This window comes from Sinocyclocheilus grahami, unplaced genomic scaffold (genome assembly GCF_001515645.1).
Source record: "Sinocyclocheilus grahami isolate Dianchi unplaced genomic scaffold, SAMN03320097.WGS_v1.1 scaffold347.1, whole genome shotgun sequence".
Lineage (NCBI taxonomy): Eukaryota > Metazoa > Chordata > Actinopteri > Cypriniformes > Cyprinidae > Sinocyclocheilus > Sinocyclocheilus grahami.
In genome coordinates this window covers 650,702-671,778 of record NW_015505526.1, presented here as the reverse complement: position 1 = coordinate 671,778, position 21,077 = coordinate 650,702, and the positions used below count along the sequence as shown (strand labels likewise).

Here is a 21,077-nt window from a genome sequence, read left to right as displayed (position 1 = left end):
CATCTAATGATGACCTTCGTGGACCAGCTACAATCAGCTGGTACCTGATTTTCCAGCAAGAAACCGGTTCCACCTCACTCTTTATTATACATATTTATTTTCTGATCATGCTTGTAAACAAATCAATTTCACAAGATATTTTTCAATTGCAGACCATGTTTGATGGTGTCCAGAGAGGTCACCAGTGTTCTAGCCTCAGTTTTGGGGCTCCTCTCACATTCAATAGCTATCTGGAGCTCCACACGTTCTACGGAGGTGGAATGCGCAAAAGAGAAACAGCTCGTATTTCATGCATCACAAAGGGCTACTTCTTTTCTCTGTAGAACAGAAGCAATGACAATTCCAGGAAAATGGCCTCCAGGGCCAGATGCCAAAAGGGATTTGGATGCAACACAAGACTGAAGATTCAAAGAAGAAAACTAGAAATTGAATGGAAAGAGTCTGTAGCTTCAAGAAATGAACACGAAATAAAAGTCTTCTCTAGAAGTGTGATGCTTATAAGTTATTGCAGTGTAAATGTGCTTTTTTATTTGCTGTGAGCATGTGTACATGTCTCTTCCCTGTTTCTCATCGCTCTCCTGCTGAACTCCGCTCTGCCATCAGCAGACATTATACAATCACATCTAAGCTCCTCTTGGTGTTTCTCGCTGGTGTTTTACTTGCAGAAAAACAGTGTGTAACCACAGCCAAGGCTGATATTGTACTGCTGGTTGATGGATCCTGGAGTATCGGCCGCTTGAACTTTAAAACCATCCGGACTTTTATCGGTCGCATGGTGGGCGTCTTTGACATTGGGCCCGACAAGGTTCAAATTGGCAAGTCCTTTGTGCTTCTGTTTACTTGCATGTTTTTAGATGTACTAAGGTATATTCATGCATATGGACTCCAGATGTGACCTTTATGCTAGGGCCATATTGAGTTATTACCGGTCATCGTCTCACTTGCATCATAATGGTGTGTGCTTCTCTCCCAGGTTTGGCTCAGTACAGTGGGGATCCCAAAACCGAGTGGCATTTGAATGCCCATGCCACCCGTGAATCCCTGCAGGAGGCTGTGACCAACTTACCCTACAAAGGCGGAAACACAATGACTGGTACCGACCCATTACATATGTGCTTTATTGCTTACAGTCTTGAAGATGCACACGTATTAGGCCATCTGAATGCCTGAAAACAACATTTAATGGCAAATTGTGTACCATTTTTATGATAGAAAAAAAAAACAGAAAGCTCATGCCTAAACATAGAGTGCAACAGTTGGGTTACAGAAGTAAAAACCCCTATAGGGGAATTGTTTTTTTAACAATAAGTTATAAACCTTTAAAGATAGACTTAATGTGTGCCATGATGGTGCAAAATGATGCTATTTGCTTTAGCCTGCATTATTTTAACTTATTTGTCAAATAATTGTGTAATTGTGACAGCAGAATTCCTGGTGAAAAAGTACATTACCCATGATTCTGCAGAGAAGTCTACACTAATCAGAGAATCAAAATAAGCAAATCAGGCCAAATCACGCTTGATTTGATCCATAGATTATAGGAAACATATGAAGGTCAATCCACATTAGAAATAATGAAAAATTCTGACCATCAGATGAAACCAACCTGCTGCTTCTGTTTCCAAAGGTATGGCCTTGAACTACATCCTCCAGAACAACTTCAAACCAAATATGGGTATGAGACCTGATTCTCGTAAAATTGGTGTCCTTATTACCGACGGCAAATCTCAGGATGAGATTGTAGTGAATTCTCAGAGACTGCGTAACTCGGACATTGAGCTCTATGCCATCGGTAAGTTCTTTTCTTCTTGACTTTGTTGGCATTCTGTCATTTCAGTCTCAGTGCATGCTAGCAAGAGATACTCAACCCAGAGCTCTCCTGTGTCCAAATATCTCACAACTTTTCATTTGGCAAGACTACAGCTTAATCTACGTCTTGTTGACCCAGCTGAACTAATTGAGATCTTTCAATAATGATCTCCTCTTGGCTCCTAGGCGTGAAAAATGCAGATGAAAATGAGTTGCGATCCATTGCCTCCGACCCTGATGAAATCCACATGTACAATGTCAATGACTTCTCCTTCATGTTGGACATCGTGGATGACCTCACTGTCAACCTCTGTAATAGTGTTAAAGGCCCAGGTACAGTCACGCACTTGACTAGTGTATGTTTTGAATGCAAAACAGTCTATGAATCTAAACAAAGCTGTCCTGGATCTGTTCTACAGACTAGAATAAAAAACCAAGAACTCCCAAAGTTTGGCTCAACTGAATTGCTTGAACTCTTGCCATCCATTTTTGATTTGCACTCTTGTTTTCCCAGACGGTTCTTCGCTTTTTTTTACTAATAATCTTGCTGAAAAGACTGTGAGGAAAAACTGTAGGTTGCACTCCGATCGTCCTTGGGGGATAGCAGTGATTTACAGAACTATGAAACTTGTGATATATAACCCATTTAACCTTTTGCAAGAAGCTAATAGGCCTGAGGAAGATTTACAGTCCAACTGTAAACTGGTTTGAGAGCTACCACTGCTCATATTTTCCCATTGCTTTCTATGAACCAGGTGGCGGCCCAGGGACGCCCACTGACCTGGTGACTTCAGAGGTTACACACTACTCCTTCCGTGCTACATGGATGCCACCCGACGAGCCAGTGGAGAAGTTTCGTATCGAGTACGTCCCTGCCGCAGGAGGAATGACTGAAGTGGTGAGTGTTAAAATCACATATATCCGGCTCGTGTTCAAATGGAAATGCATGCATACTTTACAGACTTTTGGAATTTATGGCACTTTCATTTGCTAGCATCTTGTGCAAAAATTCATTCTGTAGCTCTGTGTCTGTGTAGTGAGCTGCCTTATAAAGCAATCTCCAAATCATCACAGAACATAAAAAATCTCTTATTTGGATCACTCTATATAGGCAGAAACTATTTAGCTGTGTCTTCAGCTGCTTCTTGAAAGTTGTGATGGTTTCAGCAGTTTGGGTGGAGGTTGGCAGCTCATTCCAACTGAGAGGAGCAGAGAGGGTGAAGGTTTTGGAAAAAAGCTACTTTGTTACTTATGAATGAACAACAGATGTAAAGACTCACAATTGATTCTGGTAGAGTTTGATATTTGCATGTTGACACAATACTATTATAAGTTTAAATATATGTAGCAGCTTTATAAGTATATAAAGTTTAAAAATATTCTTAAATTAGTTTTAATTATTTATCAGCAGTTTTCTGTATTGAATGAAATATTTAAGTATAACCTGCATTTCACTTAATTTGTCTGGCATGTATTTTTATGCTAAGCTTGTTGCATTCTGGGATTTCTTTTTCACAATGCTGCCTTGGCTAAAGCAAGGCATTCATTTTCCTACTTAAGTTTTGCATTGGGAGTACATCTATGATGCCTTAAAATGCTGTCTAGGTAGACAGCTCACTAACATTTGGAACAGAATTTATGTGTGCATATTTCTTTATTATTGTGCCTATTGCATGGTCACCATAAAAGCCAAGTTTGATGAAGAGCAACATTTGACATTTCATTTCCATATCTCTACATACCTCTTGTGTAATCTTAGTAACTTCTATAGAACCGGACAGCTTTCATATAACATTCATTCAGAGATATGCAGCTTGTCGTATTTTATTTTAACGTATACGCTGTGTCTTTATGGCTTAAATGTATCACATATCATTATGGGCTGAACTAGATCCCATAAATCTCACAACATGCCCTGCGTGTTCCTGCACTGAATTCCAACCTCTAAGAACCTGCAACTTTAGAGAGAAGATTTCAGATGGCCACATGCCTCCCCTTTTCACCCCTCCGTCTTGTGTAATACCCCTCTCAGCAGACATTCACCTCTCCCTGATGATGTTTTACAGATGTTCGCTGATGGTGAAGAAAACACAGTTGTCCTGGTCAACCTTACGCCCATGACAGAGTATATTGTCAGGGTGTATGGAGTGATTGGTGAGGAGAGCAGCGAGCCTTTGAAAGGAACCGAAACCACACGTAAGTTAGCCTTTCCTGCTGTTTATCGCACTCGTCCTCCTACTGTTCAGTCTCATTGTATGATGAAATTCACTGCATAAACATATCTTTACCTCAACCACTGGAAACTGGAGCTGTTTCCTTGCATACTGGGCTATATTCAAAACCTTATTAGCTACATTCTAACATGGCAAACTGTACATGAGCAAACATAACTCACATTTTCTGAAGTAAATATAGTTTTATTTATAATTGAAACTGCCTGCATTTTCCACCAACTTTTGAATGACTGAGCGTGTCACAGTGTCTCGTCCACAAAAGATGGATGCAGTGAATTTGGTATATCCTATACGTGTTGGGAGCTTGCTAGTGATGCCTGAAAATGTGTTTAGGTAGGCAACTTAGTATTGTTTGGAGCAGAGCCAATATAAAACCGCAAAGAAATACTGCAGCTCCTATAACTTACAATTTTAATGCTGGTTTCCACATCACAAATACAAAGCAGCTGTAAAATCTGTGAAGTGGTCCCTTGTCAACAGCTTAGTTTTGATCTTATGGACGGACAAAGTAAACTTGAATCATTTTTACAGATTTAAAGTAAACAGAACATCTTAATTGGCTATTCTCACTTTAAAGTGTTTTTTACATTTCTCACTATAATGTTTATGATCAACATTACAAGGCCTTATCCCATCGTAAAGAGGGCCTTATCGTTTTGTCATGAGCCACTTGGATGCAATAATCTGCCGTGGTCACTGTGGCTTTAGCTTTATGGTCATTTAATTGCTCATGTTTGACCAAAGTGTGAACATTGATGAAAAATCACAACTTTTCATTATTCTTTTTCGCTCATATAAAGCTGCATTTTAGATCAAAGTTTCCCTCTTTTGGATTTCCCCAGTGCCCCTACCTGCTGTCACGAGCATGACCGTGTACGACGAGGCCATAACGTCCATGCAGGTCAGATGGGAGCTAGTGAGCGGAGCCAGCGGGTACTTGCTGAACTACAACGCCATCAACGCCAGCGTGCCCTCTGGAAAGATGGAGGTGAGTGCCTGTCGCACTGACGCCTTCCAGAACACCCTCCAGACGATCTCTCAAAATTTCCACCTCTGCTTTATTATTTAAGCTTTATTATTTATTATTAAAGCTCAAGGCAAAGCAAACCTACCTCTGCCAGCAGCTCCTTTAGCATAGCCAGAAGGTCTAGGTAGGGACTGGGAGCAACTGTTTTACAATGCGGTACAGGCCTATAAGAAAGAAAATCACAGATGAGAGCAATATGAAATTTTCCTCAACCATTTCAAATCTATAATCTATAATCTTATTTATTATTTTACAGTACATTATATATTATAGTACTATATTCATATTTTTATATCTACAGTTTTCATTCAAATTTTAGTTTGTTTTAGTAAATTTGTTGTGTGCTATTGTCATTTTTATTAGTATTTCAAAAATAATTCTATTAAATATTTTTTTAGTAATTTTTGTATATGCCAAACTTTTCTCATTTTCATTTAATATTAAATTTTTTCACCTAATATTTATATTTTATTTAACATTAGCTTTATTTATTTTTATTTATTTTTATATTTTTTGATAGTTATAATATGAACTTGAATTTTAGTTTTATTTATTTAATTAAAGTGTAAATTAATAAAGTCAAATTTAGTTGACAAACAGGATATTCAATGAGGATTTATGAAACGGTAATAAATGAAACGAGATCTTAAACAGTGCTGAGAGTTGCAAAGATACTGAAGTCTGCAATCAAAAATGATAGATACCATCTGGAACTCGAGCATTTCTCAGATTCCTTTGAAAACAAACTATTTTATCTTCTATCCACATTTTATAGCTCTATACTCTTCTAGTACTGTATGTCAACTATTATTTATTTCACCTTAGGAACTTTAGGAGACATCGGAGACCAAGTTGATAATTAAATTAGGCTTAACCGAAAACTCCAATTTCTCCTGAGCAATGAAATCTTCCTTTAGGGGGTCTACAAAATGCAGACTTGCCCAACACATAAACTTTTGGCAAAAACGAGTTAATGCTGCCTGTTCTGGATCCGTTTCCTCCCTGAACTCATGTACATAATAGTACCCAAATATCAACAGATGCTCTGTGTTTTTTGGAAAAGTCACAACCATCATCCCAGGAGATCAGGCTGATCTGATTTAGTCTGGAGGAGACATACCTTAACAACTGGGAGTGTTCCTCATAACAAGTCTTGTCTCGCTGGGCCATTGCTTCACTAATGTCCATCCTCTTAACATCCCTCCCTTCTGCAGATGCGAGTTGGTGCAGATGTGAATGATGTCCAGCTATTGCAGCTGCTTCCAAACACGGCGTATTCAATCTCCTTGTTCGCCCTACACGGGGAGGCAGCCAGCAAACCACTCATTGACAGAGGAGTCACTCGTACGCTAGTCTTCTCCTTATTTTTAGATGGTTTCAATCTGTTATTGTCAATACGTAGTGTATGTTTTTATTGATACCAAATGAAATAAATCTATTTCTCTCCTAGTGCCTCTGCCTCCAGCGGGTGAGCTGAGAATCTCAGAAGTGACACACAGCTCCATGCGTCTCACCTGGGATGCAGCTTCTGGGAACGTCAGGAAGTACATCATCACCTACAAGCGAGAGGATGGAGATCTGAAAGAGGTGATCAAAATGTGTAATTCACACAGCAGGGATCATCAAAATCGAAGACTCAATACTCAAAACTCACCAAATTCTAAATCGCTAAAATGTCCCTGTAACAAAGTTCATAAGTTGGGAAGAAGGAGGCGGGAACCGGCGAACACTCAAAGAAACTTTAATAATAAAATAAACACAAAATAAAATCCAGGCCTGGTCCTCTCTCGTCTTTCCCTGTCATCACTCCTCCTTTGTATCCTTCCGGAGCTCCACCGTGAGACTCGAGACCAGTGAGTGGCGCAGGTGTCGCGCATTCGCAATTACTCCACCGGCCTCGCTCCGTTCCCACGGCTCTCGGCCCCGCCCCTCTCGTCACAGTCCCATAAACTGATTCTAAATAAGAAAAAAAAAATTCTTGAACATACATTACCAGTCAAGTTTTTGTAAGAAATCAATACTTTATTCACCAAGGATGCATTAAATTAATCAAAAGTGAAATTAAAGACATTTATGATGTTACAAAATCTATTACAAATAAATGCTATTATTTTCTGTTCTGTTCTTCTCAATTCATCAAAAAGTCCTGAAAAAAATGTATTATGGTTTCCACAAAAATATTAAGCAGCACAATTGATACTAATAATAAATGTTTCCTGAGCAGCAAATCAGCATATTAGAGTGATTTCTGAAGGATCATGTGAAAATTCAGCTTTGATCACAGCAATAAATTACATTTTGAAATATATTCACATAGAAAACAGTTCTTTTATATTGCAAAAATATTTCACAATATAACAGATCAAATAAATGCAGCCTTGGTGAGCATGAGAGATTTTTTCAAAAACATAAAAAATTCTCACCAAAACGTACCATTTAAATGTGTCAAAGATTTTTACTTGCAGTTAAAACTGTTAGTTTAAACATCTTAAAGTGATGGACAGTTTAAAGTTGAGAAATAGACTGAGCTATTCAGAGGATGTGAGAAAAGCATTGGCTTTTTGGTCAGAGGTTATTGTAGAGAAGGTTTTGCTTACAAAGGTTTCATTAGCTAGGACTAAGACCCCATATTAACCTCACTGTGAAGTACTCTTAAACTGACCCTAGTTAGATGGCAGGGATTTGGCTCCCCCATGCCCTCCTGTCTCTCTGCAGTGATGGCTTTATGGATATTTCAGAGTACTGCTGTTTTTTTTCCAAGAGGAGTCTTTTATCTTTGAAGATCTACTGAGATGAACCAGTGGAGCTATTTGAGAAGGTCCGAAAGGTCACGTCCAAGCAAACTTGTTGATAGGATGCAGACCGTTGTTTATTTTCTTCTTGGACGTACTCTGGAACGAGTACGTAAATGACCTGATTCACTAAGCCGAACTCTGAATTCATCTTTCCTCTTTGGATCCATACAAGGCAAAACATCGCTATTGCTGTTTATCATACTTGGGGATTTAAGTATGACGTGCATGATTCATCAAATCATGATTCGGAAAGATGTGTTGTTACTTCACCAAGTGATCAGACTTTGATCATGATTTTTGCCTGGTGTGCAATAAAAAGAACAAGGGAAAAAGGAAGGATATCTCAAGGCCCTTAGGTTAAGAAAAGCCCTAAGTTAAAAGGTTAAGCATTCTCTTGGGTCCTAAAGAGTCCATTAAAGGTACCTTAAGGTCATCTTTAAGTATATCCCCCTAAGTGCTTAAGTGTGTCCTTAAGTTATGTTACTGTATGCATTGTATGCATCTTTAGTAACCATTTCACCCTAAAAACAATAAATGACCAAAACAGGTCCCTTGTATCATCCGTTGATTTCATGTTAATTGAGGCGGGAAAAGAACCAAAAGCACATTTTAGTAATCAAAATAAGGTATTGTAAATATTAAAACTATGATATGATTTGTTTATTATCAAGACAACTTACAACATGGGTGAAGTCAGTAAGAGTATTACCAAAGAGTATTACCAAATATTCAAGACAAATATAATTTTAAGGATTAAGGATAGTCAGATCACTTAAGGGTTTTCATGCAATCAGGCACAGAATATCAGAGACTTGAGCCAATAAGCAACCACTAAGAACAACATAGCAATATGCTGAGTAAAATCTGAAAACCTTAGCAACCACATAACAACACTCTGACAACATCCCAGAATAATGCCATTTGAGTTTTGCAGAGGCAAGCATTGTCCTCAGAAGATCTAGTTTGGTGGTATCCTTATTGTAAAAGTTCTGTTAAAAAAAAAAAAACTCCAACACCAGCACAGATTTCAGTCCTTGAGTAACGAATGGAGACAAGGCGAGTCAGCCTGTCAAAAGCATCTGTTATTCCTTTTCCCTTGTTATGTGTTAATGTTGACGTTGGTGTTTGACAGATTGAGGTCAACGGTGACATCACCACTCTGGTTCTCACCAGCCTCCGCTCTCAGACGGAGTATGATGCTGCCGTCACTCCCGTCTACGACGAGGGTCCAGCAAATCCCATGCTTGGCAGTGCAATTACTGGTGAGTTTATAATCCTCACTGATTCTCCAAGATGACACCAATTGACCGATGATGTTGGTTTGGCAGCAGCAATTACTTCACGGCTGCCGGGTTTTGTTTGCTACGTTGGTGTTGAACTATGTGACTTACTGGCTACAAGACCTGCAATTTCAGCAGGTCTTTCAAGCTCCCTGTCTGGATAATGACTGCCATGTGTGACGCCACCCTTACCCAAGTCACGTGTATCATGGCTTTACTTTATCAGTCCCAAGGGTAAAATCCTTCATCAGTCCCAGCTGATCTGCAAGTCTGCTGACAAACAAACCACTTCCTTTTACACAGGAACACATTCACTTGCTCCAACTTGTCAGTTCACATGGTTCACAGTTCCCCTGTTCAGACCAGTTTCTATATTTCACATACTTTCTCTGTTAACATTCAGATGTGGTTCCTGCTCCCAAGAACTTGAGGTTTTCTGAGGTGGGCCAGACTTCGTTCAGGGCCACATGGGAGCATGGAGCACCAGACGTTGAACTGTACCGCGTCGGTTGGACCAAGCAGGGCGAGAACAACTTCAAATACGTACGTTCATTCATTCATTCATTCATTCATTCATTCATTCATTCATTCACGTACATTCATTCATTTGAAAGACGCTTTCATCCAAATTAACCAAAAATTTTGGAGTTGCAACCCCCATTCGCACTCACTCTTAACAATAAAGCTTCCAAAAGGGGGTTTTGCAGCGATTCCATAGAACCATTTTTGGGATTCCCAAAGAACCTTTTTAGTGAACAGTTCTTGAAAAGAACCATTTTGTTCCACTAAATATAACCTTTCGATCAGTGGAAAGGTTCTTCATTGAACCATCGATGCCAATAAAGAACCTTTATTTTTAAGAGTGTGCAACTGATTTTAAAGCAACATTAAATTACATTTTCATTACAAATTTAATGAACCCTCTAAAATAACATGTGAGACTCACCGGAATTGTGATTTTGTAGGAAATCCTGAGTCGTGAAGAGACAAGCCACGTTTTGCCAGATTTAGACACAGACACAATGTATGATGTGACTGTGACAGCCATCTACCCTGATGAGTCAGAGAGTGAGGATCTGATGGGGAGCCAACGCACATGTGAGACTAACACACAACCACACATGTAGAACACTAACTTTTGAGTACTGGGACAGAATCAGTTTACAAAACTGAATAAATAGCAGTTTATGTATAAAGGGATTCAAAACTGCTTCTTTTGTCTCAACAAAACTGCCTTTTTCTTGACAATCACTGAATATGTTAACACTTTCATATGCAAAAAGGTCATATATACTACTGTTCAAAAGGTTAGGGTCAGTAAGGACTTTATATAATAAATTGACATTCATAGATTAAAGATGCCAAACAATTTTCTACTGATCCTAGTATGATGGAGACATATTATTACATATTATTGCTGTGACGCAGAAAATAATATTACTTAGTGTACACATACAGTATTTACACTTTTGTTTTTCTTTAGTTAAAATGTTATAGCTGTTGACGATACAATAAAATAACGTGTTGTTTATCTTTTTCTAGTGTCAAAGGTCATTACACCCGGTATGTTGTATCGAATGAGAGAAAATGTTATTGTTAATGTAAATGCTAATGAGGATGATGAACGAAAGAAGATGACGAATTGCATGTGCATTTTTGTGTTTCACCAGAAACTCATCCACCATCATTTGTCCATCATCATTCATCATTGCCATTTCATTGCTATAATTTTGTCATCGTCGTCTGTCGTCAGTCATAAATGCGCATGCATAACATGCCCGACTGCATTGTTTTTGTTGCAAAAACCATGCTCCTCCATCCTCCTTTCAGGATTGACCCATGATGCTCATGCAACCAGCATAACGACTAGGAATGGGAATCAATAACCAATTAAAAAAAAAAAGAAAAAATCTAGAATTGAAGGATTAACATGATCTTTGGTTCCATTCGTGAATGAATCGGTTCTTTTTAATGAATCAGTCAAAAAGACTCATAAATCGACCTAAAATTCATAGGTTATGAGTTTTAATCGATTTAAAGATTAGTTGTTGAGTTAATTACTTACTGAATCGATGTTGATTACTAACTGTTTTGTTGTCTGATTACTGACTGCGTCTTCATATGGTATGTTCAGTTAACATTTTGATTAACAGTTGGAGTGTAGTTGTATAAATTGTGCTTTATTAATAAAGGAAACATTAGAATATCTTGCCCAAATAGTAGCTTTTGTTAAATATACAATTCGTAATTTCTTCAAAAACCCTAAAAGAACTGTTAAGGAACTGGATTCATCAAGTGGAATCAGAACCAGAATCTTTAAATTCCTCTTGATTCCCATTCCTAATAGTTTTAGCTACAGTTACAAAGCCAGATTTTGCTGATCAACCTTTCTGTATGCTCCCAGTGCCCACTGGACCACCGCAAAACCTCCAGGTTTTCAACGCCACCACTACAACTCTAACCGTGAAATGGGACCATGCGCCAGGCCCCGTCCAGAACTACAAAATCACCTACCAACCCCTTGCGGGTGGAAAACTGCTGTCTGTAAGTTCAGCTGTCTCCATTCTCCCTCCAATGAGATGTTTTGAAGCAGGACATGGGTAATCTTTCAATTATGATGATGAGTGGCAGAATATGTTTTAAGAAAGTTCAAGGCCCGTGTGTTAATCATTACAGCAAGCAAATGAGAACGTTGTGACAGGAAGCCATTACCAGCAGACTCATCTGATGAAAACCATCACAACATGTCTGTTATGTAGGCCTCAAGAAATCAAAACCATTACTGTTATACTGCATATTTCATGTCAATGCACTTGAGATGAACAGCCCAGCAAACATTTACTGTTTGTTTGGGAATTGTTTAACTATATAAGAAATGAGCAATGCTATTTTTACCATTTTGTTTATTAATGCAGGATGATGCTGATTGGTCACACAAAAACTGGTGCCAAAGTCATTAAAATCGCCTTGTCCACACAAAATATTGGTTAATGTTTATTTTCAATTGGTTAATGCTTATTTTAAGAGACATACAAAAGAGGAACAAAAGCATTTTGTCAAAGAGCCAACAATATTTGTAAAATGTTCGTAAAAGAGTTTTTTTCTTAAAACTGTTTCAATGTGTGTAATGTAGTTAACTAACTACACAGGCTTTATTTTAGGGTTTTATTTCTCATTAAATAACCTTTTTTACTAGGAAAGTCTTGATTATGGAAGCAAAATGGGTTGCGAGTGCTATTTCTTGTTGTTTTTTGCTGTTGCACCAAATTCAACACATTTTTCATGGAAACCAATGAACACCAAAACAAGTCTAACTATTGACATCTTTTCCAATCAGGTTCAAGTTGGTGGAAAGAAGAACAGCGTCATTCTTCAAAAGCTGACCCCTGACACCCCTTATTCCATAACCGTGGCTGCCGTCTATCGCACTGGAGAAAGTAAAGATATTTCCGGCCAAGGAAAAACAAGTAAGCGGCTCCAAGACAGTCCTTTCAACGTCCTGAAGTATTTTATGACTCCATTTGGGAAGCGAAAACAATGATAAACTCATTTAGGGAGGATGCATTCCATAAAACATCTTGGTTTTCGCTCACATTTGGAATTTTGTCAGATTATTCGAGATGTTATGCAATGAAAATGAGACGGCATTATGTAACACTGTGTGTGGTGTTCCTGTAGAAGCCTTAGGAGGAGTGAGAAACCTGCAGGTTTTGAACCCCACCATGACCACATTGAATGTTCGTTGGGAGCCGGCGGAAGGAAAAGTGAAGGAGTATAAGGTCATCTACGTACCTGCGGCTGGTGGTGCCGAAAGCATGGTAGGACTGGTAGGACGTCAAGAATCAACTAAAGAGTAAACTACAATTCGATGTTCAGATCAACCATAAATATTGATTTGCAGACCTCAAGTGGAAGTGATTTGCAATGTTTCTTTGACTTAAATAGGCCTTATACTGTATATTCTTTAATGAAAACAGGAGCAGGTATCAGGAACCACCACCAGCACAGTTCTGAGAGGCCTTCAGTCCGACACGCTTTACACCGTGACCTTAATTCCTGTTTACGCAGAGGGAGATGGCCAGAGAATGTCTGAGAATGGAAAAACAAGTGAGTTTATCTCAGAAACCTCGGTGTCTTACTCTCAATATCTTGCTTTCACTGATTAAGAATGAAAAATAGGTGACTAAACGACTCCTTCTGACGTTTCTGTCTGATTCTCTTTTCCATAGAGATTATTATGAGCTTATGTACAAATTTACAGCCAGCAAAGGTTCTAAGAAGAGATTCTTTGTTAAGCCCACAATGTTTATTTTTAGGAGTGAATATGCATATTGCACCACTCTGTCCAAACTCCAGGCTGGAAGTACGATCTGGATTATGCTTCATACACTTAATGCCAAAACAGTAAAATGGAAATCTTCTTTACAGGGGCCCTGGGGGGTGTAAAGAATCTGATGGTCACCGACCCAACCATGACCTCTCTGAATGTCAAATGGGACCCCGCGGACGGGGCTGTGCGCCAGTACAAAATATTCTTCGTCCCAGCAGCTGGAGGAACTGAGGCGATGGTGGGGCTTTGTTTCTCACAACTATTATTCCATAAGAAAAAATAAGAAATTTTAAACAGTACTTAGAAAATTAACTTTTTTTTGTGCTTAATTGTCATAAAAATAATGTCTTGTTGCAAAAAAGTAAAATATTAATATGTTTAATTTATATAGCGCCTTTCCCAGGCTCAAGGACGCTTTACATAAGCAGTAACACAATGAACAGTCATTTCACATAGTCACAGACAGACAGCTCAGATAATCAATTGAGTTGGACAGTAGACATTTGCCCTGTCTAGAAACAACAAAATGATTGCAGTTGCATATCATGATATAGCAAAGACATATAGAAACAACACAGTAACGCATAACAACATAGAAAATGGATAGTATTAACAAACAAACAAACAAACATAAAGAGCAGCAAAAAATGCAAAACAGATACACATGACTTAAAATACTTAGAGAAAGCTTTACAACTGGTAGTACAGGAGTTGGAAAGTGTCTAAAGAAACTTTATTATATAAAGACATCACTCAAGACATCACTGAAGTTATTTTTCCCATTGTTGTAAATAGGAACAAATACCTGGCGCCCAAACGTCTATTGTTTTAAGAAACCTGCAGCCTGATACTCCATACACAGTGTCCGTGGTTCCAGTGTATCCCGCCACAGAGGGCAGGCGCCAGTCTGAGAATGGAAGGACATGTGTGTATCAACCTTGTAGCTTATTTAGGTATCTATGCACAGACACACTATCTCTGTTATAAAACTATTGTCTATCTCACTCTAGTGCCTCTTGGAGGTGTTCGAAACCTCCGTCTCATTGATCCCACCTTCACAACACTCACTGCCACATGGGATGCTGCCGACGGGAACGTGCAGGGCTACAAAGTGTTATACGTGCCCACCAACGGAGGAACTGAGCTCATGGTAGGAATATCTGAATATTTCAAAGTTTGTTTATACAGTGTTGATGTCACAAGTGGAAATCTCTCTAAAATCTAATGGCATAGCTTGCAGACAGATGTATATAGACATAGTCTTCCTTTGAGGACCAGAGATGAGAGAGTGATGTAATGAAACTCTAGTTGAATTCTCATTATGTTGAAAAACCTGCGGGAAAGTTTACAACTGGGAGCACCAATGTTTAGACGGAGCTGGAGTAAACTGTGAAAATGATCTGTTTGGCAAGCTACAAAGTGAGAGTTTGGTTTTCTTTTAGTTTACAAGTTTAGTTTTCTTTATCTCTTTAAATGGGTAGACCTTGTGCAACCAGTCTTTGTTAAAACAAACTAGGATTCCTTAGTTGGAATGGGTTTGAAGAAGATATAGTGTACTGACTCCATTTTCTTTCAGGAACAAGTGTCTGAGAGCACCACAACATTAGTGCTGAGTAAACTCCTGCCAGACACCATGTACACAGTGACTGTTTTGCCAGTGTACGCTGAAGGAGATGGACCTCAACTCTCTCAGAAGGGAAAGACTAGTAAGTGACTCCAAAATGACATCAGGAGGTTTGGACACATTTCGTCAATCTTGAGTCAACTTTGTTGTTGTGTCCTTAGAACCTTTGGGCAGCGTGAGGAACCTACAGGTAACAGATCCAACTATCAGCACCTTGAACGTACGCTGGGAGCCAGCAGAAGGCAATGTGCGGGAATACATCGTTGTTTACGTTGCCGCCGGAAGCCTAGATCAAGAAGTGGTGAGACTGATTTCCATGGATGTTCCAGAAATAGCAAACAAGACTGTAGTTACTCGTACACTTACGAGTGATTTGATTTGGTTTTGAAACTTGTAAATGGATGTTTTGAACTTATTACTGTATATAAATTATTTGTTCTTCCATATGTAAATTTCACAAAATGTGCTTGTTATACAAATTACACCTGTAAAGCATTTCCAAGCTATGGAAATGCTCTACAATTAATGCGAATGTTTCCATTCTAGAGTTGCAAACAGGTTGTATATTTTTATTGAAACTGCTGTCTTGCAGGATCAAGTCTCTGGAACCACAACTTCCACTGTTCTGAAGAACTTGGAGCCCGACACAGCCTACACTGTGACATTGGTGCCAGTATATCATGAGATGGAAGGCAAACCTCTTTCTGAGAATGGAAGAACAAGTGAGTTCATTGTGAAGACATACCATAGTGCACCTTTGAATAAACTTGGCCACAAATTGAAATGTCTGGCTATTGTTTAGAATGACTCGGGTATTAAAGTTCACGTATCCGTGCTTTTCAGGACCATTGGGTGGAGTTCGCAACCTTCAGGTTACTGATCCCACCAGCAGCACCCTAAATGTGGGATGGGAGCATGCTGATGGAAACCCTCGCAATTACAAGGTTTTCTATGTCCCGCAGCCTGGAGACAGTGAGAAGATGGTAAGATGTGATGAGGTAGCCTCTAATGGTTTATATGAAGGACGTTCCACATTGTGACCAAATCTTGTTTTTGTGATCAGGAACTAGTTTCCGGTGGCACAACAAGCACCGTCCTACGTAATCTCAATGCTAACACGGTGTACAAGGTCACATTGTTGCCTATGTATGAAAATGACGTGGAAGGAAAACGTCAGTCAGAAAATGGAAAGACAAGTGAGTCGAGATGTTTGTAACTTGCAATTTCGGGATGGAGGGATCCCTGTTTAGGAACATCTCTTCTTAGAGACAATAACATTCAATATCTCTGATTTATTAACCCAGAACCTTTGGGAAGTGTGAGGAACCTCCAGGTGACAGACCCAACTGTGAACTCTTTGAGAGTGCGATGGGACCCAGCAGATGGAGATGTTCGTCAGTACAATGTCATCTACGTGCCTGTTGCCGGTGGTGCTTCAAGCATGGTAATTAATTAAATTACAATTGTTGTCGAGTTTGTCCATTTGGTTTGCTTGTTATTAACTGTGTGGTTGTACTGATGTACTCTTCAGACCCAAGTATCGGGAATGTCCACCAATACTATTCTGAGAAACCTACAACCAGACACAGAGTACAGGGTCACTGTAGTACCAGTATATCCCGATGCCGAAGGAAAGAAACAGTCCGAGAATGGAAAAACAAGTGCGTACCTGCAATGTCAAGTTTGGATGTTACTCCCTTAGCATGTAGCATGCTTAATTTCATTTCTCGCAATTCTCAGAGCCTCTGGGTGGAGTAAAGAAACTGCAGGTCACCGATCCCACAACCAGCTCATTGAAGGTGCGCTGGGAGCCCGCCGAAGGTAACGTCCGGCAGTATAGAATCTTCTACGTCCCAGCAACTGGTGGTGCTGAAGACATGGTAAGAGCTGATCTATGGAAGAGGCTCAACTGTCTTTCCGGACATGCAGCTGATCTTCAATAACTTTGTTTAAATTTCAAACATCAACAGGAGCAAGTTTCTGGAGGCACCACCAACACAGTCCTAAGGAACCTTCTGTCAGACACGGTCTATACAGTGACTGTGGTTCCCGTTTATCCAGAGGGAGAGGGTCTCCGACAGTCTGAGAAAGGAAAGACACGTAAGTCGTACTTGGCAGTTAAGCATCACTATTACTATCGCACAAAAATCGTGAGGTGCCAAGTGATCAAATCGAGTGGCTTGTTGAGTAGAGCTGTGCTATGGCGTTTCTTAGTTTTCAGATTTTTTCAGGATTTTTGTCGGACAGAGAGTAAAATGGAGGAACCCAAGTCTTATTTTTAGACTTGGACCATACATTTCCCAAAACTCCCTAGCAACTACATAGCAACAGTGAAAATAGTTTCAACACCCTAAGTAGCCACTCGAAACAGTCTAGCAACTGGGTTATATATGCTTCACAACTCATTGTGGAGAATCAACACAATTTATGCATGTTTGTATAAATGCTAAAAATGGGTTTTATGTTAGCTCACTACTAAATTGTATACGCAGAGCAACAACTACAGGTTTAGGATGCTTGAGTTTTTATTTATGCTAGTGAGTTGCACTAAAAGAAACTGGATCCTTTGAACTCATGTTGGAGAGTTTTTAGGAGATTTCTGTAAGAACAGTCACATCTGCTTCAGTTTAAAAAGCGTACTAAGCAGTTTTAGCATCAACCCTAAATGCCCCCCACCACCTGCCTTTCCTTTTTGGCACTTTCTCACCATAAAACTCGTCTGCGCCGCTGTTGAATGCTTCGCTCAGCATTCATTCCTGAACTTTACTGAGCTTCCTCCTGTTAAAAAGCTTCTGTGAGCTGTTCAACTTCCTCCGCTGTTCTGTAAATTCCTTGTTCTCACTCTGCTGTTTAGTGGCTTCTTATTCAACACTCTCTCACCTTCTTTCACAGTTCCAAGAGTCCCACCCCAGAATATCCAGGTCTACAACCCAACTCCCAATAGTCTGAATGTGCGCTGGGAACCTGCCTCGGGCCAGGTGCAGCAGTACAGGGTTGCCTACGCCCCACTGAGTGGGATCCGATCGCTTGAGTCTGTGAGTGATGCACAATTCTGCATATTTACATTTATGCATTTTAGGGACACTTTTATGCATAAGTAATACATTTAATATACATTAAATGTATGTGTGTTTCCTGAAAATCTGTGATTTAGCATCATTCTCTGCCAATTGAGGTACAGGAACACCATATGAAATATTGTTTCAAGGGTTTTCAGCAATTTTGGACACAGCTTATCCAATCAGAATGCAATCAATTGATGGTTAATCTGCAGTCAAGCATCAACTTGAAATATTTTTTTTTTGCCACACTATGCAAGTACAAAAAAAACAGTAGCTAACGACATTAAAACTGTAAAAGGGGGCATGCCATTTTAGATAGTTATTAGACTATATAATAAAAACCAACAAGGACCTCAATTAACTCAAACATGTAAATTTACACAAAATGCAGCTAATAAACCCAAAACAGAGACAATGAATTGAAAACAAAATGATAAACTGCCATATTTAACTAAATATTTATTAAACTACAGCAAGTAAAATGGCTTTTGTGAACCCTACTGGGGGATGACTCATATGAATCTGCAAATCTATTTATTTGAACAAGTTCATTGCTACAACAAACCGTCTGAATCGATTCACTGAAATTAATTAGACTTTCCAATACTACTTCAGAGAAAGAGAGAGAGGGGGGAATATTTTAGGATAACATGTCTGTTTATTGCCTTGGCTTGCTTGGCAATGTAGTATTTTTATTTAAGATCCACCTCTACATAATGGACATAGTAGTTCGTTATTGAACAACTGAAAACTAGTTTTTGTTTTTGCTACTTTCAAGGTATTTTAAGTTAATTGTGTTGTTAATTAAAGTCACTAATCAGGATGTTTAGCACCTACGCTTTTGCTTTTGGGCATCTTTTGCTGTGTTTGCCATAGAGAGAAGCTCTTTAGGAAATGTATAGAGACTCTCAGGCTCACAAGTCTCCCTGCATAACTAAACAAAACAAGTTGGGACACAAAAGAGAAATTTTCATATCCTGCATGCTGACCCATATTTGTCAAACCCATCAGTTTGTGCCAGAACTGATTCTGTCATAAGCGTTGGTGTGTATGGAAAGTATGCAGCTGCCATCAGTGATGTGAAGCCTACAAATGAGAAACAAATAAGCAGATGGGGTGATAATCCTGCAGTGTGTTGACAGGTAGCTGACGGGGTTTCCCCGTCACCCCCGAATCCAGTCTCTCTTCGGCTCCCGCCGCTCCCCGGGGGCAATTACGCTGATCCGACAGTATTTATGTAGCATTTAACCCCATGAGCACATCTGTTTGCATTACATATCTATTTGGAAATGTTATCTAGCTCTGCTAATCTAAACAGGGGCTTAACGGTGACATTATTATGTGTATTTGCTTTGCCAGATTCGTATCGTCTGTGCTGGGTTGTCATACAGTGGATGTTTGTGAATATACTTGTCTTTGTGTTATCTAAACGAAGGTCTTCTCCACAGGTTCTCGTTCCTGGCAACATCAACAATGCTTTCCTGGATCAGCTCGTCCCGGATACGCCTTACTCTGTGAATGTGATGGCGGTATATGCTGATGGAGAAGGCCCAGGAATTGACGGAAAAGGAAAGACATGTGAGTTACATCTTTAAAAATGATGCTTTATGGCATTAAATGGAAATTCACTCTGTTTATTAAATGCATGTTATAGATCTCATTGTGAATTAATCCATGCATATATTTATTTTTTGCAGTACCACGAGCTGGACCCAGGAACATGAGGGTCTTCGAAACCACCACAAGCACGATTAGCATCGGCTGGGATCACGCTGAGGGTCCCGTACAACAATATAAGATCGCGTATGCTCCGTTGACTGGAGATCCCATTACAGAATTTGTGAGTAAAAGTATATATTTAGTTATTCACTCCTTCACTACTTTTCATTTAAGGATTCTTTCTATCTGCACTACATTTAGGTCTACAAAATTAAGTGAACATAAACAAAAAAATATACTGTACATGATTCATCAGTGCACATTGTTCTGAAGAAACCAAAGTCTCAATTGATAATTGGCTGTGGTTATTCAGCAAAAAATCGGATGATTTTCTCTGCAGACTGTTGTTCCCGGTAACAGAAATAACGCTATCCTTCAAAATCTGCTTCCTGACACCCCGTACAACATCACAGTTACGGCAGTTTATCCTGAGGGACCTGGCGGATCCCTAAACGGAAATGGAAGAACACGTAAGTCACACGAACTGCTCTCGCAAAACATGCACTGCTTTGATTTCTCACCTTTGGATGCATTTTCTGTGATTGCTATACAAATCGCATCCCAAATCACGTACTAATGCACTATTCCATTATGTTTTGTAGTATTAATAATGTGAGCTATGTGTTCACAATGAAAATATAAAAAAAAGTGTCCGTCAGACTCCGGTTATGAATGACAAGATATGACCTTATATAATTCATACACTACATGGTTGAGCACATAGTGTATAGTGCGTCATTTGGAATGCAGCTAGTATGTTTTGGAGTTACTACCTAAAAGTTGCAACATTACTTGTTTAATGCATTTTTAAATAGTGTGACATTCTTTCAGCTGTTTTATAAAAATTGTGCTACTTTAAATGATGTTATATTAAGATATATCTTAATTATAAGTATAATATAAGTCATTTTAGTATTATTTATTTGCTATTGTTGTTATTTATATTTTGAATTAGCGTTTATTTTTATATTTTTGGTGATTTTGTTATGTGCTTTTGTCATTAGTTATTATTATTTTTGAAATATTTCTATTTTGATTTTGTTTTTGATTTTAATTTGGTTGTTTTTAGAGTTATTTTATTTTTTGATTTTTTTTAGTGTTTTATTTTTTATTTATTTTCAGTTAATTTTAGTACTTCAGCTTTCAGTTTCTTTTTTACTACAACAACATTCTTATTTTCATTTATATATATATATA

General features: G+C 38.9%; 1 protein-coding gene across 1 annotated transcript in view; it reads left to right on the top strand.

Moving 5' to 3' along the window:
* LOC107548430 (collagen alpha-1(XII) chain-like) overlaps positions 1 to 21,077 on the top strand; it is a 73,584-nt gene that overhangs the window by 21,898 nt on the left and 30,609 nt on the right. The window contains exons 18-50 of the mRNA XM_016229097.1: positions 666 to 815; positions 974 to 1,093; positions 1,628 to 1,792; positions 1,996 to 2,142; positions 2,565 to 2,707; positions 3,876 to 4,005; positions 4,886 to 5,031; positions 6,285 to 6,414; positions 6,521 to 6,657; positions 8,998 to 9,127; positions 9,549 to 9,688; positions 10,111 to 10,243; positions 10,688 to 10,708; positions 11,550 to 11,689; positions 12,483 to 12,612; positions 12,824 to 12,963; positions 13,123 to 13,252; positions 13,574 to 13,713; positions 14,271 to 14,400; positions 14,486 to 14,625; positions 15,052 to 15,181; positions 15,261 to 15,400; positions 15,692 to 15,821; positions 15,943 to 16,082; positions 16,163 to 16,295; positions 16,404 to 16,543; positions 16,631 to 16,760; positions 16,840 to 16,979; positions 17,070 to 17,199; positions 17,992 to 18,134; positions 19,610 to 19,739; positions 19,859 to 20,001; positions 20,221 to 20,350. Coding sequence (XP_016084583.1) covers positions 666 to 815; positions 974 to 1,093; positions 1,628 to 1,792; positions 1,996 to 2,142; positions 2,565 to 2,707; positions 3,876 to 4,005; positions 4,886 to 5,031; positions 6,285 to 6,414; positions 6,521 to 6,657; positions 8,998 to 9,127; positions 9,549 to 9,688; positions 10,111 to 10,243; positions 10,688 to 10,708; positions 11,550 to 11,689; positions 12,483 to 12,612; positions 12,824 to 12,963; positions 13,123 to 13,252; positions 13,574 to 13,713; positions 14,271 to 14,400; positions 14,486 to 14,625; positions 15,052 to 15,181; positions 15,261 to 15,400; positions 15,692 to 15,821; positions 15,943 to 16,082; positions 16,163 to 16,295; positions 16,404 to 16,543; positions 16,631 to 16,760; positions 16,840 to 16,979; positions 17,070 to 17,199; positions 17,992 to 18,134; positions 19,610 to 19,739; positions 19,859 to 20,001; positions 20,221 to 20,350 — 4,401 coding nt within the window. The remainder of the gene's footprint in view (positions 1 to 665; positions 816 to 973; positions 1,094 to 1,627; positions 1,793 to 1,995; positions 2,143 to 2,564; positions 2,708 to 3,875; positions 4,006 to 4,885; positions 5,032 to 6,284; positions 6,415 to 6,520; positions 6,658 to 8,997; positions 9,128 to 9,548; positions 9,689 to 10,110; positions 10,244 to 10,687; positions 10,709 to 11,549; positions 11,690 to 12,482; positions 12,613 to 12,823; positions 12,964 to 13,122; positions 13,253 to 13,573; positions 13,714 to 14,270; positions 14,401 to 14,485; positions 14,626 to 15,051; positions 15,182 to 15,260; positions 15,401 to 15,691; positions 15,822 to 15,942; positions 16,083 to 16,162; positions 16,296 to 16,403; positions 16,544 to 16,630; positions 16,761 to 16,839; positions 16,980 to 17,069; positions 17,200 to 17,991; positions 18,135 to 19,609; positions 19,740 to 19,858; positions 20,002 to 20,220; positions 20,351 to 21,077) is intronic.